The following is a 17,390-nucleotide window of genomic DNA, read 5'->3' on the forward strand; positions in this document are numbered from 1 at the left end:
TTTATAAGATTATCTCAGCACAGGAACATTTCATTTAAAACACATCCAATTGTGGAAATGATTACTATTCCAAGATCTATTAATTAAAAAGTACTTTGTTTGTGGGAAAAACACTTTAAGTTTTACTGTAGAATTGTTAACGTCTGTGTGACGACCCCTATTGCTCTGATTTACAGGTCTCTCAAAAGTTGGCAGTTTCTCTGTTACCTAATGTGTGGTCTCTCTAAAATGGTGGAAATAGTGTGCTCTAAGCCAATCTGATGTCTGCTCTCGCACAGTCTGTCTGAAACACCAAGTGAGAAACTGCAGCTGCACCCCCCTCCTCCCTGCTTTCCATTTTCCCGTTTTACATAAGTTGGATTTTTATTGTGACTGAGGAAATTTCTGAACATTTGGAGGGAGGACATGGTCATACCAGAGTGAAGGATGGATCATTCCATAAAACTGCAGTCAAGAAAGAGGTGGGACAATCCTCATAGAAGCCGTAACGGACACCATGTTGGTTGTCACCCTGATCTTTTAAGAATAGTTGAAATAAAGAATGATATCACATAAAACTCTTAGTCTCAGCCATGCTTATGTTGGTTTCTTTTCCACTGGTTTTGATGACACAAGTCTGGGGCTAATATATTAAACTATTACATTAAAATGCAAGAGGGAGGATGAGGAGAGGACTCTGGTGCCGCTGGTATTAACAGTGCACAACCAGACATGACCCAGTATAGTTCACCAGGGTGGAGACCACATGGCACCAGTACATGAAGGTTGCGGCCAATAGCCTGAAACTGGGCACAACTCATATTTACTAAATTTAAAGGACATTTCATCAAAGCAGCCTCTGGCCATATGCACTATTTACGTATAAGGGTATCACATCCTCTGGCCATATGCACTATTTACGTATAAGGGTATCACATCCTCTGGCCATATGCACTATTTACGTATAAGGGTATCACATCCTCTGGCCATATGCACTATTTACGTATAAGGGTATCACATAGGGGAGTTCTTCACTCTTTATGAGCCAGAATTAAGAGCAGCTATGTAAAAATGGACTCTATTCTGGAGGACTCTCGATGTCATATTCAACAAGGATGGCTACTGAACCCAACGGGCCACAATGTAATACTTTGTCCACTGCACTCACTCTACATTCACTCCAGGTCCCTCGCTAAGTCTCTGACGCTGCTTTGGTCTGTGCTGTCTGGCTCACATCACCAGAGCAGCAGATGGACCTGGGGAGGGCAAGTAAAGCTCAAGGTTTTGTTTGTTTTTTTGTTTGTTTTTTACACCTAACAGACTATGGGCAAAAGACTGGTGAGAGCGAACAACCCCTTTCATAATACCTTGTGTTCAATGTAAAGGGAACAGCTGACAGCCTTCTCCTTTTAGAGAGCTAGAAAAAAAAATATAGCTAACAATGGATCCAACTGCACATTCTTTTCCTGGCCACGTAGTAGGGTTTGACAAAAAACCGTGCTAGAGTCTTACCGAGCACCAGCCGCGGACTGGTCAGGAAATAGGGAGCAATATCAGTAAGGATCTGAGCAGCTGCCAACTTCACTTCAGTCTGGAGTTCATCTCCGCAGCAGCGAACCACAAGTGCAACCCAGTCCTTCAACTCTGACTCAATGGCCTAAGAAAAAAAAACACACACACAGAAAATCATGCTGAGATCCTCCAGATGTTCCTGACAACGATTAATCAGACCCCCCCCTCAACAAATGCAGTGTCTTCTGAATTATCTGTGGCAGAGGATAAGGGTTTTACTGGGTGATGACAAGAAAACGTCACTTATAAGAGCTGCGCTGATTGATCGCCATTATGTTTATCTTACAAAAATAATAGCACATGGACGAGTCTCCGCACCGCTCTACTGCGTGGATTTCATTCTGACCAATATTATTTTATTTTCACAGACACAGATAATTTCTTCCTGCATTTAATCAAATGAATCACTACTGTTTATGTGAATGTCCACAACATTCATTATAAAGTCGGTTCACATTTAAGTGAAAACAGAAATTTAGTAAAAAAATGATAATTCTTGCAGACACCACTAGTTTACAATAATAAAGCCCTGCACACCATACTTCTAGAAATACTCTACTGGGACAATTGGAAGTTTTAGAAGCATAAAAATGCACTTTTTATTTTGTGGTTAGCCCCTTTCCTGCTCCCTAAAATTGTATGTGGACACTGGGGACTTACAGGAGCTATAAAAGGGTGGAGACGGATGGAAAACAAGTGGATGGGAAGATGCAGTGAACTACTCGACCACACCAAGGGTGCACTCGGCCACACCAAGGGTGCACTCGGCCACACCAAGGGTGCCAGTACCTTGTTTGAACAATCATCCTTTCAAGACATGTGGATACACATCCAGAGGGTCTCCCGTTTTTTCCCAAGAGCCTCCCGGATGTCCCAGGAGATTTGGCAATAATGATTGATAACTTTCCATCTTTACAAAGGAGAAAAGGGAGTCATGTCTCTGACACTGGCCCACCACCATGACTACTTGCTAACATGGTGCTATGGGACGAAGCGCCTCTTGTACCGTCCTCCACAAGCGTTATATGCTGCATACACCTTTATTACTTGTACGCCACTCTGCACCACTTTCCCCATTTATAAAAGTGCTTGCTAATTTCATTTTTTCCCCACTTCATGCTGGAACATAAATATCCCTCCTTGTGTTTTGCGGTAAACATTTCTTATAATATTTCATTCATATAACCCGGAGCGGAAAATGAGCGCACACTGCCGTATAGAGCTGCTTAGTCACCACCTTACCTCCTGGGCCTCGCTTGCAAGACTGACGACCAACTTAGACGAGAGCTTTAAGGCTGAACTCTGGATTTCCACACTGGAAAAAGAAAAAAAATAAAGGAGAATATTTAAAGGAGAAAAAATGCAAATGTTCCAGTGGCTGTATTCAGAAAACATATGTTCAGCCATGGCGGGTGGTGAATACTGAAGGAACCTCCTCACTGGTTGAACACATTCGCACATTGTGAACTGCAGCCGGCGTGAAACTCTATCCACATGTCATCCGCAATGTATGTGCAGCACCTGAATACACATGCATAGAAGACAACAGTTGTTTTCCTGTGTCTGGACAACCACCAGCCACAAGGATTTCATGAATATGGCGCCCGCCTCGGGCTCTGCCCATGACCCATGGTATGCAGGAGACGATTAGGTAAAGATCCTGTTTCGACAACAGGATGGAAGGAAAGCGGCCAAAGTAAAGAATACTGTCATAGTCAATGAGCAGCCGTCATCTGACCAGAGCAATGTTCCCTGCAGTAACACACCATTGACCATGGCGAGCTGCAGTCTGCTTCACATGTGTCTTGTCCAGAACTAAATTCAATGTGTGTAAGAAATTCCAGTGAGGTCAGAGCAAATAAGAAGAAAGAGACATGTCTGCCATTGTAATGCTGACCTGCGGCTTTAGATTTCAACAGGGCGGCATTAAGGGAGACTGGACGTGAAATCCTGGCACCTGTCGCCTCTGTTGCATGCAGACTTCTCGAAATGAATAAAATGCTATGCAAACAGAAAAATTATTGATTTTTTTCTGCTGCTCTGTTTGGACACAATCCAGACGTTGGTTAATATAAACTACGGCGAATTAAAAGCCGAGGGGAAACCGGATTTTATGCATCATATCGGCAGCATTATTTTGCATCAAAACTTCCATTGCGGATTTTCTTGAGAACTTCTGCCAATGCATTGGAAAGAGTGAAGTCCGCAATAAGCTCCGCATGAGGAATTGACATGCAGCGGATGTTAAAATTTACTTTACGAGCAAAAAATGTACGCAATGGATAGGTGAGATATTTGGAATCTCACTTAGCTGCCACTGTTGTTACATTGCGGTTTTTCTTTGCAAGCAAATCCATGCAGAAAACTTGCACCAAATACCCTCAGTGTGCATTTAATAGAGATGGTGGAAATAGATTTGCAGCGGTCACGTAAGTATTATTATAGCGGCATTTATTCCATGGCGCTTTAAATGTGAAAGGGGTATACATAATAAAAAACAAGTACAAAAATCTTGAACAAAACAAGTCGCTGACTGGTACAGGAGGAGAGAGGACCCTGCCCGCGAGTTCTCACAGTCTACAAGGGATGGGTGAGGATACAGTAGGTGAAGGTACAGCTGGTCATGCAGGTTGCAGGCTTGTTGGAAGAAGTAGGTCTTCCGGTTCCTGTGGCAGCCGGATGGGAACACTGTGGACCGCCTCCTACCGGACAGCATACCTGGCTCCTCTTTTGATTAGCTGGCCTGGTGTGACATCATCTTAGTGGCCGGCTAATCAAGAGGCGCTGCAGAGGTCGGCAGTTAAGAGGTGATTCTAAGGGCTCCAATTTGATGGCCACAGGTTACGTACTGGCTCGGCTGCCGGACAAGGTCCTTTGAATTAATTGGCACTAACTCACATTTACCCTTATGTGAGATCAAAATCATCAGGAGCCGCCTACAAATGGATATGTAGGATGTGAGGTACAACTGTCGGCAAAATCAAGAATCCAACAGGGTGACCTTTTCCACAAAGAAAAGCAGCATCAAGTGCATATGTCAGGTAGCTATCTCTTCCTTCTCCACCTTGTGCATACTCTTAGGGGTATCAGGTCTGACAACCAAGAAGTATCAAAAGCAGACGCAGCCAAAAGTAAGTTTGTGAGCTATGAAGAAGGAGCAGATGAAGAATCACAAATTTTAATTGCGACTGTTATGTCTAGTTAAAAAAAAAACAAAACAATGACAACCACCATGAGAACAATTTTTTGCGCCACAGGTTTGTCACCCCCCACACAGCAGTATATAATGACGCCTATATTTTTGGACTGTATGGTGCTCAGTATATGGTTCCTGTATTTATACTGGGATTTCCCGGTTTTAGGACAGACCAGCAGCATACACAGACTGGCTGCTCTGCTACGTTAATGGCTCACCAATGACATCTTTAAAATGTCTGAAAAAAAGTCATTGTCAATCTTGAAAGAGGAAGATACAAGACAGGACAGTCATTGCTCTCCTGTAGTTTATGTGACAGATGGCTGCCATGACAGGAGGTGCTTCATCCGGCAGCAATAAAGAGGACATTGCCTCATAAACACATGTATGGTCCGTATAGTGTTAGGTGCATCTTCTACGTTCCTGTACGAGACCATCTTTACAAGATATTTCTACTCTCCTAGTTTTACCATTAAGCCCCCATTTTTTGCCTCCTTCTGGAATTGTCGGAGGAAAAGAGATCAGCATCTCCATTACACAGCGCCAGGACATATGGTGTCGCCGGGCACATGATGTCCTAAGGCTGAATGGCGGTGCTGAAAAGGAGCCAAAAGAGAAGCGGTAGAAATATTTTGACAATATGATGACAATTACAATGCTGCTAAATATGTTGGGGCTATAAAAATAGCCTGTTGTCTAACGATATGTCACCAGGTCAGAAGTGGAAAGTTTTTGCTCTTATTTTAATTATTCCCTCAGTTTTTTTGTTTTTCTTAAATCTCCCATACAGTTACAGAGATATGGGCCTGTTTATTTAGTGACAAGTTTTAAAGTCTATGAAGGGGCGCGGCTCAAAGGAGGCTCCGGGGCGCGCCTCACAGGAGACTCCGGGGCGCGGCTCACTGGAGACTCCGGGGCGCGGCTCACTGGAGACTCCGGGGCGCGGCTCACTGGAGACTCCGGGGCGCGGCTCACTGGAGACTCCGGGGCGCGGCTCACTGGAGACTCCGGGGCGCGGCTCACTGGAGACTCCGGGGCGCGGCTCACTGGAGACTCCGGGGCGCGGCTCACTGGAGACTCCGGGGCGCGGCTCCGAGTTGCTCTGTATTATTTGCCTATGAGATACTCCGTTTTGTGTAAAGAACATAAAAATTAGCACTTAATAAAAAGGCCAAAATCTCTGCAACCTTATGGTGCATTTAGAAAAAGACAAAAAAAAGGGAATACTCAGGGGAGCAGTGGGGATAAAATAAGAGCAAAAGCTGGACACATTTCACCTGGCACAGGTCCTCTTTGTAGCGCTATTGCCAGGGGTGTCCCCAAAGTCCCCTGGTCCAGGTGTGGCCATTCCTGAACATTGTCCCCTGGTCCTGGTGAAGCCAGTGTCTGTACAATATCCCTGTCCTGGAGAGGCCAGTTCTGTATCCGAAGTCCCCTGGTCCTGGAGTGGCCAGTCCCGTATCCGAAGTCCCATGGTCCGGGTGCGGCCAGTCAAGTCCCCAAAGTCCCCTGGTCCCGATGCCATCAGTCCTGAACATTGTCCCCTGGTCTTGGTGCGGCCAGTACTCTTCCTGAATGCCCCTGATCCAGATGCTACCAATTCTTTTCCCGACGTACCCTGGTTGCAGTGTGGCCAGTGCCTGAATGGTCCCTCGGTCTATGTACAGCCAGTTCCTGATTCTATATCCTAGACCGGTGTGTCTGAACACAGCCCTAATCTGTGTCACCTAACCTGACCCCTGGGGTCAGCTGCTGCAGTACCAGGTTCTGCCCAGGAGTGGTACCTGGCGGCTCCCTGCAGCCCAGCCTGTCTCCACCATCAGGAGCTCCAGTGAACACCAGGTAGCAGCTCAGCTATGCCCCTACCTAAGCAAGCCCGGCCCTGTGGCACCATGGGTCTACAAATCGACTTGCGCCACCATTGGGTATAACACTCTTAATATAAGCATCTGTAGTCATGTCCTTTTACAAAAGTAATACCACTGTAAAAAGTCACTCCCATTTTTTTTTTAAAGTGACCTTCTGCTGGCATCTTATCCTGTGAAGGGCGCTCCGAGGTTACAAGTGAGGAAAAAACATAGAGCAAAGGGTCTGAGAGCATGTTCACAATTTTACAGTGTATACATACAATAGAACTAATTTACAGTACAAAGTGATAATCATGAGCTAAAATTTCAGAGCTGCATTTAAAAAGCTGTAGACCTCACAGCTGAAATATCCCAGTATGCCTCGCTTGTTCAAATGTGGTTTTGAGTTGCCTTGTAAAAAATACATTTTAGAAAATATTCGTATATAATAGTTGTATGCAGTGTAATATGTTCATTGAATACAATGCGAACTTTCTTATTGTTTAAAGCAAACCTGTAATTTCAGGTGACTTTTTAGAAAAGGCAGTCAATGTGTGGGTGGAGATAAGAATTAACACTATTTCTGGCTATTTTTAACCTTATATGTTTGAGCGAGAGGGTAGACACTAGCGGCTGGTGCACACAGGCATGATGAATTCCTGATCTCCTGTCTCTATGTAGCGCATATTCAGATGCAGCAGTAGAATGAAGGACATTACACACCGGGACTCAGCAGTGTAGCTGGGAATCCAACACAGGAAATGAAAAAGCACAGTAAAGCCTGCTATACACATTACACAAAAGCGCTCGATCGGCCGTGCGCTCCAGCGTTCTATATTAGCACATATTCAGATGCAGAAGTAGAATGGAGGACACTATACAACAACACTCAGCTGTGTAGCTGGGAATTCAACACAGAAAATGAAAAAGCACAGTAAAGCGTGCTATACACATTACATAGTTATCAGCTCTCTCATACACAAGAGCGCTCGATCGGCCGTGCACTCCTGCGTTCTCCATTAGCACATATTCATTCTCTATTAGTGTCACGCAAGGTGTGTGAAAGACTAAGTGCAACACAAAGGGAAGGGGGGAAGGGAGCCCAGACTCTAGGGGAAGGAGGGAGTGGAGACCTCCTAGGCTGATCTGATATCACCCTGTCTCCACTAACGTCCCTATATTGGTTCCTCATCCAATTGCCACACGTGAACCTAAAGCCTGTATTTCCCTAGTGCTTGGCCCTGGATGGGGAAGGGGGGATGAACACTAGTCGATCCCCACTAACGATTAACAACAACAAGGGAGACAAACATGGGGGAAAGTAGCTTAGCTTTAGCAGATTTCAGAGAGATAACTCCAAAAATCCTCCTAGCACCACAGAGGAAGATAGCAGTTTGAGAGCTCCAAGCAGTCACAAGGAAACATGCGAGTATCACCGGCACCTTCCTGCTGCAAAGTGAAACTATTTAAACACCCAGGCCGGTGTATCAATTAGCAGGAAGGAGGTAGCCGCTGGGTCCTAGAGTGAAACAGCTAAGAAGGTGTCTGTAATGCCAAAAGAAGAGATCTTCTGCAACCAACTGTAGGGCGACTGTCTGTCACATCTGACACACCCGTGACAATTAGAGAGCCTCTGCCAGAGCTAGCGGTGGCTTATCTCTGAGAGAACAAAAGGATAGGCATTCCGAAATTGGATATACTGGTTCCTTATCTCACCGGATACTCAATTATCTGTGGCTCCCATACACAGTAGACTAATGTGTGTGTGGGGAAACTTATTTAGTTAATTCATTATCCATTATATTTAGTCAATAAATAATGGCTCTTCAACACCCTTCCCCTGCCAAATGGGTATCAAGAGTTTATGAAGACTAAAAATAGGGCGACTCTCGTTCAAAGTTAGTGAGTTGACATTTCCGAAAAAGTAGAATTCTGTGATACATGATGGTCGCAATGTGAATTGTGCACTCGTATGGGAGCAGACTCCAGTGAAATAAAAATGCAAAAAAGTTGCAATAAACACACAACCTGGTAATGATGAGACCTGTGAAGCCCTCTCAAACAAACCACAATCTGTGCTGTTTAACAGGCGGAAAAAAAAGAAACCGTAAACGAATGTGCACGGTCAGGCCTCCGAGTGAGCAAAGCCGTCCAGCTCCATTCTCTATTTTCAAAGGCAATTAGCCATTTTAATCACAACAAGAGCCGAGGCTGAAAGGCACTAAATGTCTGCCAGAGGAGTATTTACAGCACCAGTACCCGTCTGGTGTTTCTCTTCTGCACCAGGGTTGTCTAATAAATTGAATTGCGAGGAGATAAGAGCAGGTTTGTATAAATTGCAATAAGTCCCAGCAACAGGGAATTAAAATGCAAACAGGGCACCTGACTGCCAGGGCTGCAGCACTGCCAACATCTCAGCCGACCTCGGAGGCCAGACAGCTGAGGTTACTGTGTCTGGGAAGGTTCGGACTCACATCATTTAACCACTTGATGTGTTGTGTAACTGCGAACGTTTGGTTACTCTAGTGTTAGGGCATCTTTGCGTTCGTATACTACCAATGCAATGGCGCCAGATGCACAGCTGCCACTTACAAACTACATAGCGCATGTGTCTGTCTACAAGAATCGTTGCTAGCATGTGATTGACATAGCAGCATGGGGTTTTTCTGGTTTCTGTTCATATTGGAAGATGTACTAGTTGTAGTCATGAGATATTCGATATTTGCAGTATTAATACCATGGTCATAGCAGATATGTTGTCAGATGTCACACAAACGGCGCTGGTGATGGAGGAGACAACGGAACCAGAAGCTCTGAAAGGTGCGAACTCTGCCCAGCCACAGGGATTGGGGTAACTGGTACTGTAGTACAGTCCAGTCCTGCAGTATGGGTGTGTGCTGTCCAGCTGCAGTAATCAGCTTCCTGCTTTAGCCTATTGCAGAGCGCCGCACCCTATTTAAACTCCCAGCAGATTGCTGGAAGCTGCCAGATATAGTCTTGTATTCCACTAGTTTAGTCCTGTGAGTTTGGCTCCTGTTTTGTGTGACGTTCTTGTTTTGACCTTGGCCTGATTACCGACTACTCTTCCACCTGCTGATTTTCTACCTTCCTTGTCCTCTCGATTCTTCCCAGCTACTTGACCATTCCTACCACCAGCTGACTCCGTGGCTGTTTAAGTCCAGATCCCTGTACAAGGGGTAAAGGGTGAAGGCCAGGACAACCCCTGAGAAATGGTAAATGGAGTGTATTGTGCTAAGACTGTCTGTGGTAGCCAATTTTTTTTAGCCAGTCCACCACTGACAGAGCCACATTACACCGGGAGATCGTAGGATATTAGTAGGGCTCTGGTCTGGCATTCAAGGACTACCGGTATGACCGGTGGACTAGGGTCTTTCAAATCTTTTTGCTCAACTCATATTATATAGCGCTCCAAGACCTGATGAGTCTGGTGTACTTACTTTGAAAATTCATTTCAGAATGGTTGTACAATCTTTTCAAATTTAGCATTTTATGGAGACTGAGCCATTGTCCCAGTGGGGTGCCTGTCTCGTGTTTGGTATACGCGTGACATACTAATGAGAAAAATGGCAGGGAAATAGTAGTACAATGGAATCATCTGACCTGAGATACATTTTACAAGTGACACACGTGTAGGTAAAAGTGGTGCAGGGGCCATTGTGCTGTACAGTAGCGTGACAATACAATCAGTGGAAAATCCTTTTTAGAAGGCACCTGTGTACTGTATTCAGAGGAAGGATAATTATGGCTGGTTTCAGTACAGCACATCACACGCCCGTCTTTAGATTACATAACTGCATCGTAATCCTGTTTACTGTGCAGCGCCCTCGATAGCTTTCTATGACTAGATATACAGAGCCTCACAATGCAAACTGTACTGGATTCTCCTTTGTTTGTATTATATAAAGTCCTGTGCAGAACATTTAGGCAGGCGTGGAAAAATGCTGCAAAGCAAGAAGAATGCTTTAGAAAAAACTCATAGTTATTGGAACCCATGAAGTTTAAGTACATAATGTGGAATATCTCCTTAAAAAAAAAAATCAAGTGAAACAGCTTTTTTTGTATAGCGCACTCGTGTTAAATACAAAAGAGCAAAAGATAAACAATAATTTAAAACCAAAAACAATGGGAGGGAAAAAATAGAAAAACCTAAAGCTTACTGTGTCACTGGTATTGGCACATTTTACATTAATTCAGTATGGAAACACATTTTGACTTGCCTGTGGTAAATCACAAAGGAAATTCACCTATGATAAATTGTTGGTGCCCATGTGACATGAATTGGCCAATGAATGATAACTTCAGTGTTTTAAAAAGCCACATGGTAGGCCCTGCTCCTTTGTCACAATGGTGAAGACAAGGGAGCAGTCTGAAGACATCAGAATTGCTATTATCAGCAAACACAAGACTTCAAAAGGGTATAAGGCCATCTCTAAAGACCTTGGTATCCCAGTTTCAACAGTGCACAATGTTATTAAGAAGTTTGCCAAACATGTAACCGTCAAGAACCTTCCTGGACGTGGGGGAAAGAGATTGACAAGAGATGGCTTCGAAGGTTGGTGCAAATGATGGAAAAAACACCACGTCAAACATCCAAAGACCTGAAGGCCATCCTGGAACAGTCTGGGGTCATGGTTTCAACAAGTACAATACGCCGCACACTAAATAAAGCAGAGTTTTATGGGCGAAGGCCAAGGAAGAAACAATTGCTGAAGAAAAGACATAAAAAGGAACGACTGATCTTTGCCACAAAGTACCTTGACAAACCACAATCCTTCTGGGAAAATGTTCTGTGGACAGATGAAACAAAAATAGAGCTTTTTGGTAATGCGAAACAACAGTTTGATTACAGATGGCACAATGAAGCTTATAAGTAAAATAACACCTTAACAGTTAAGCATGGTGGAGGATCCATAATGCTGTGGGGTTGCTTTGCTGCAGCTGTACTGGAGGCCTCGACCGTATCACAGGAATCATGAAATCAGAAAATTATCAAGAGATTTGATAGCGAAATGTCTTACCCAGTGTAAGAAACTTGGTTTGAGACGAAGATCATGGGTCCTCCAGCAAGACAATGACCCTAAGCACAGATCCAAAAATACACAGGAATGGTTGAAGAAAAAATAGACTGTTTTAAAATGGCCAGCAATGAGTGCTGACCTCAATCCCATTGAAAATCTATGGGATGCCTTTGGGAAAAAGAACCCTGCAAATATTCAAGAGCTTGAACAAACTGCAATGGAAGAGTGGGAGGTAAATCCCAGCTGAGAAGTGCAAGAAGCTTATAGATGGTAAAAGAAACGTTTGGAGGCCGTCATCAATGCCAAAGGGTGTGCAACCAAGTATTAATTATGGGTGCCTTTATTGCTGCACATGATGTTTATTTTGTTTCTTCTTTAAAATTGCAACATAAAAGCTGAAAAACAATGTTTTATTGTTGTATTACTTTGGACCACTAATTAAAAAATCCTGAGGATATAACATTGGTACATTTCCATTTATTTCTGAAGATATTGTACAGTCTATGAAAAAAATGAAGGGGTACCAATAATTGTGAGCAGCACTGTAAAAGTGCAGTATATCTGCACCAACCACCCATAGTATTAAAACCCAAAATATAGTGAAGGTTCCCCGCATGCCTCCAAAACAGCTCTGATCACTTGAGGGATGGACTGGGACCAATATATTAACAGTAGATCCTTTAAAGCGATTGTCCAAATGTGACAATAAATTACTAATGTATAGTCATTATAACAAACGTGCTCCATTTTGCAGCTGCCTCCGTCTTGATCACCATTGTCTCCGGTTTCCAGCGCCACTTCGATTCTCTCCCGGCTTATGTGACTCTTCTGCAGCTTGTCGGCTCATACGGCATCTACTGTGTGGAGCAGTAGCTGCTTTCCCAACGTAAGCCAATGAGACTCAGAAAAATGTTCTACAGACTTACGTTGGTAAGCGACTTCTGGTCCACATATAAACCCCGGTGTGAGCCGGCTAGTCTGAACCAGAGTGGCGTTAAAAACCGGGGAAGATAGTCATCGGTAACTATTTCAATACTCTTACACCACATTACATACATAATTAGGAAGAATTACTTACAGAATAACAATTTTGCCACGACGACTTCTTTAATCAATGTCTATTTCCATTTTTTTCTTTTGACTCCAAGAGTTATTCAGATATAGGGAGCGGGGAGCAAACTTAATCTATGACCCCGGTGAAGTTAAGTCCCTAACACGTACCTGTGGCTGGATGTAGACACAAGACTTAGGATCCTTCTTAACAAATCCTTTGGCTCCATTTGGAAATGATCTTTAGCAGTGAAAAGTATCTTCTCAACATTCATTTCATTCAAGATTCTCAGCACCTGACCAGGAACATGAGCACAAGATAATATAACAATAAGAAAGTTATTAATTATAAACTTAGATTAACCCACTACTTTCTGACAACTTGATCTCATTTTATAAATTTACAATCTGGAAATCACTTTAGTTAAAAATTGTGCTGTATCCAGAGAAAATTACTCCAAAGAGCCGTCCGCAAGGTGTTTGCTTTCTATGTAACTTGTCAAGTTCTCTAGCAGAAGAGATCCTGAGACGGATCACGGGAAGTGGGAGAGAGTGCCATCTCTCTACTGGAAGTAGGGATGGGTTGTTAACTATTTACAGGAAGTAGCAGCGGGTCTTTGTATCTACAGGAAGTGGGTACAGGTATTTGTCTCTCTACAGGAGCTAGGCATGGGTCTTTGTCTCTACAGGAAGTTGGCGCAGGTATTTATCCCTCTACAGGAAGTGGGCATGGGTCTTTCTCTGCAGGAAGTAGGGATGGGTCTTTGTCTCTCTACAGGAAGTAGGTGCATGTGTTTGTCTCTCTACAGGAATTGGGCACGGGTCTTTGTCTCTTTACAGAAAGTGGGTGCAGGTCTTTGTCTCTCTACAGGAAAATGGTGTGGGTCTGTCTCTACAGGAAGTAGGGATTGGTCTTTGTCTGTCTACAGGAAGAGGGTGCAAGTATTTTTCTCTACAGGACGTTGGTGTGGGTCTTTATCTCTTTACAGGAAGTCGGCATGGGTCTTTGTCTCTGTACAGGAAGTGGGCATGGGTCTTTAACGCTGTGCTATGCCTCTTCTATCTGTCATTTCCTAGCTTGCTAATGTTTGTACCGGAGAAAAGAGGGATCACTCACAAATTACATCTCACTTGCCATAGTGGGACGTTAGTGACCAAGAACATTTTTAGAAGCTACATTTCCAATTATTTGTCAGAGAGTGACACCCACCGTGGCTGGCCTGGATCTTCCATGAATTACATGGTCTGGAGTTCATCAAGACAACTATCCTACGAAAAGAAGCCGTCAATTTGCTGATCATCACAGGTCTAACTTTCGGAACTTGAGTGATCAGTTGAGTATCAGCAAATCCATCTCTAGTGGACTGGGCCTATCTATGTATAATATTGGCAGAATTTCATTTGAATGGTCACTATGTAATACTACATTACTCCTGCTGCAGCTTCTGGAGGGCACAGGCATGGCTGGCCACAACTTCAGTTCTGAAGCCGATCCTATACTGATCAAATGAGCGTCGAGTAGGACTTACCGACCCTCCCCCAAAGAAATACTGTCTTCTGGGCACCATGCCAGTTATATTCCTTAAAATGCGAAGGATATACTCTATTAAAAGTGCTAAAAAAATTCTGCAACCTCTCAATATCTAAAATGAGCAATTTTCTTCAAGCTAAGGTTTGGTTGACAGGCTGGAAAAATTGTACAACCAAGCAGAAGCAGATCTGACATTTGCACTATTTACCTGATGGAGACATTTTACATTATTTTCCTTCATTTTCATCTGAAAGATAATCTTCTGAATCTCATGAGATAAATATTCATCTCCACTGTCTCGTTTCATCCAATGTAACATAGATCCAAGGATCAGAGAACGCACTTCATGGAATTGTGACTCCAGCATCTTCTGCACTAACAGGGATGGGTTGAGTTTCATGGCGGGACCAACCCAACCAGCAGTAGCACCTTCCACTTGAATGTTGAGATTTAGCATAGATAAAATAAGGCTGGTAACACTCTGTAGGTACAGGATAAATCCAGGAACTGCGGCAGTGTGGTCGGCCTCTTCAATCAGCTCACAGTCTCCAATAACATGGCATATGTCTTCCCAGAAATTAGTGGCAAAAGCTGTAGAAAAGACCAAACCATTCAGGATTAGTCCAACTGCGTGAAGTTCTATTTCATTATTTATTTATTACGCTTTGCTTACATAGCGCCATTATATTCTACAACACTTTACAGACTTGGTCATCACAGTCCCCATTGGGGCTCACAATCTACATTCCCTATCAGTATGTCTTTGGAGTGTGGGAGGACACTGGAGGACCCAGAAGAAAATCAAGCAAACACGGGGAAAACATACAAACTCCTTGTAGATGTTATAATACAAAGATATCCCAACAACACATATTTATAACTTAACAGGGTGGCACATGTTAAGGAGCTGAAACTCCTAAACCCTTCATCCAATTTTAATGTGGATACCCTCAAATGAAAGCTGAAAGTCTGAACTTCAACTGCATCTGAATTGTTTTGTTTAAAATTCATTGTGGTAATGTCTAGAACCAAAATTAGAAAAAAGTTGTCTGTCCAAATATATATGGACCTAACTGTATATAGGGTTAATCTGCAGGTCGAGAGAGTTACAATGCTGCATGGCCGTCCTCATATAAGTGGGGCTACAGGGAGAAAATTAACTTATTCTCCCTGTAGCTGTCGGCTTTCAGTCATAGGGACCAGCACAGAGCGGCTACAGACATAGCTCGCTATACTGTGAGTGGCGGCTGTAGGGATGCCCCTCCGCCACTTCCGGCTTTGCAGTGCAGAGCAAGCTGTCAATGAAAGTGTCCGGGCATGTTTACAACCTTGGCTCACAGTATACTGGGCAGTGCTGTGAGCGATCACTGTAATTGCTCCGAGCATGCCCCTATAACTGAAAGCTGGCAGTTCTCGGGAGGAAATACATTCATTTTCTCCCAGCAGTTGCACTTTAAGTAAGACGTCTGGGCCGTTTTGTAATGCTATTTACCTACAGATTGACTCCATATCTGCAGGTAAAAAGCATTCTCCAAGATGACAGGTTCCCTTTAATATCAGGTGTTAAGTCGTCATCCTTGTACTTCCTTGGCATCTTGTATTATGAACAAGTCTTACGTCTTCTTACTTGTCCTAGGCTGACGCATCTTTATTTTGACTACGGCATCTGATGTAGAAACTCCTTTCAAGAAGTTGCTAAACTAAACACAAGCTTAATCCAGAACAAAAACAACACTTTCTCCTAGGTGCAGCACCCAAGATTCAACTGTGACGACCGGGAAGATGGCATCATGAATTAAATTGAACAGTATGGACACTGTGGGGGGAGATTTTTAATTTTACTTAATCACATACAGTATTTTAATCAAGAATCTTTTTTGGGCTAAAAATAATTGAAGCAATAGGGTTTCATTAAAAGTTTTAAACAGTTTGGCTTCTACAGCCTCTATGTATCATAGTAGAAAGCAGACTGCAGAATGAGTTACCAGTGAATCCCATCAATGATCTTGCTATGAAAGCAGCCGCTTATAAACCTCATCCCTCTTCTCCTGGGCCTTATTTTAAGCTGATTTATGACCAAAACAGAGTTGAAATTAGCTTATAAGATGGGTAAATCAGTTCAGAAGATTGTTCAGAAGAAGAGAGAGCAGGGTCACAGACCCTTTCGTTAGACTAACTCAATGATAAATTTACAAATAAATCATTCTGCAGTCGGCTATGTAAAGTGATACATGGGCCCCGATTCAACACGACCGGTGATTTTCTCAGCAGTCTTGATGAGGGGGTAGGTTGGAGTCAGAAGCTACTGGTTCACTAAGAGAAGCACGCCTCTTAACGAACCAGGAGCGTCTGATAAGTGACATGTGCCCTGCCACTAATCTTACGCCAGCCCTGAGCCTATGTTGATGGAGCTGGTAGAAACTAGGGTGAAAACACCAAAAGTCGTAACATTTTTACGCAACTTCGAGTTGTGCAAATTTTAAAAGTTAAAAGCAAACTACTCCAGAATTCTAGCAAAATTGCTTTGATGTATCGGGGCCCATAGAGGCTGTAGAAGCCAAACAGTCTAAAACACTTAATAAACCCCAATTACTTTAGTCTAAAATACATGCATTTAACAAAAAAATGCTCCCAAAGATGTCAGCACTAATATCCTTTCCAACATATCTACATTCTTTGGTAATACAAGGCATCAATGTTGGTCAACGGGGCTAATACACAGCATGTCGGTAGATGTATGTAATGAACCAAGAACTGCTCGCATTATCGATAGCTGCGTAATAAATTACCACTGATTTCATATCAAATTGTAAACCACTAATGATGGACAGATTAACAATAATGAATGCACAGTAAAATCCCCCAAAACAAGAAGCAACAGTATGTGCTCTTAGCTCCACAATCGACTCAAGATTTATATATTAAATAAAAATATATCACACAAAAGCAGCTCTGAAAAGTATGAGGATGATGATTTGCATGAAATCTCCATGATTAGAGTACAGACCTGCAGTGTCCTTTTTTTATATTCATGTAAGCATCCTAAAATAGAAAGCAATAAACTAATGTGACCCTTGTGGCACTTGGTACATGCTGATAAACCTCAATGAGGCCGATGGATTCTAAGAAGTCAGAATCTATTCCAAGCATTGTGATCATGTCTGTACCTTATTTTT

At 43.2% G+C, this 17,390-nt stretch overlaps 1 protein-coding gene across 2 annotated transcripts in view; it reads right to left on the reverse strand.

Annotated features, from left to right (window-relative positions):
• The window catches only part of THADA (THADA armadillo repeat containing), a 659,309-nt gene that overhangs the window by 125,895 nt on the left and 516,024 nt on the right, over positions 1 to 17,390 (reverse strand). For both annotated transcript variants that reach the window (XM_073672037.1, XM_073672036.1), the window contains 4 exons: positions 14,423 to 14,805; positions 12,855 to 12,979; positions 2,794 to 2,866; positions 1,492 to 1,636 (listed from right to left, as the gene is read on the reverse strand). In XM_073672037.1, the coding sequence (XP_073528138.1) occupies positions 1,492 to 1,636; positions 2,794 to 2,866; positions 12,855 to 12,979; positions 14,423 to 14,805 (726 nt within the window). The remainder of the gene's footprint in view (positions 1 to 1,491; positions 1,637 to 2,793; positions 2,867 to 12,854; positions 12,980 to 14,422; positions 14,806 to 17,390) is intronic.

This window comes from Phyllobates terribilis, unplaced genomic scaffold, assembly GCF_046119375.1.
Source record: "Phyllobates terribilis strain yellow unplaced genomic scaffold, ASM4611937v1 Scaffold_3__8_contigs__length_932513732, whole genome shotgun sequence".
NCBI lineage: Eukaryota > Metazoa > Chordata > Amphibia > Anura > Dendrobatidae > Phyllobates > Phyllobates terribilis.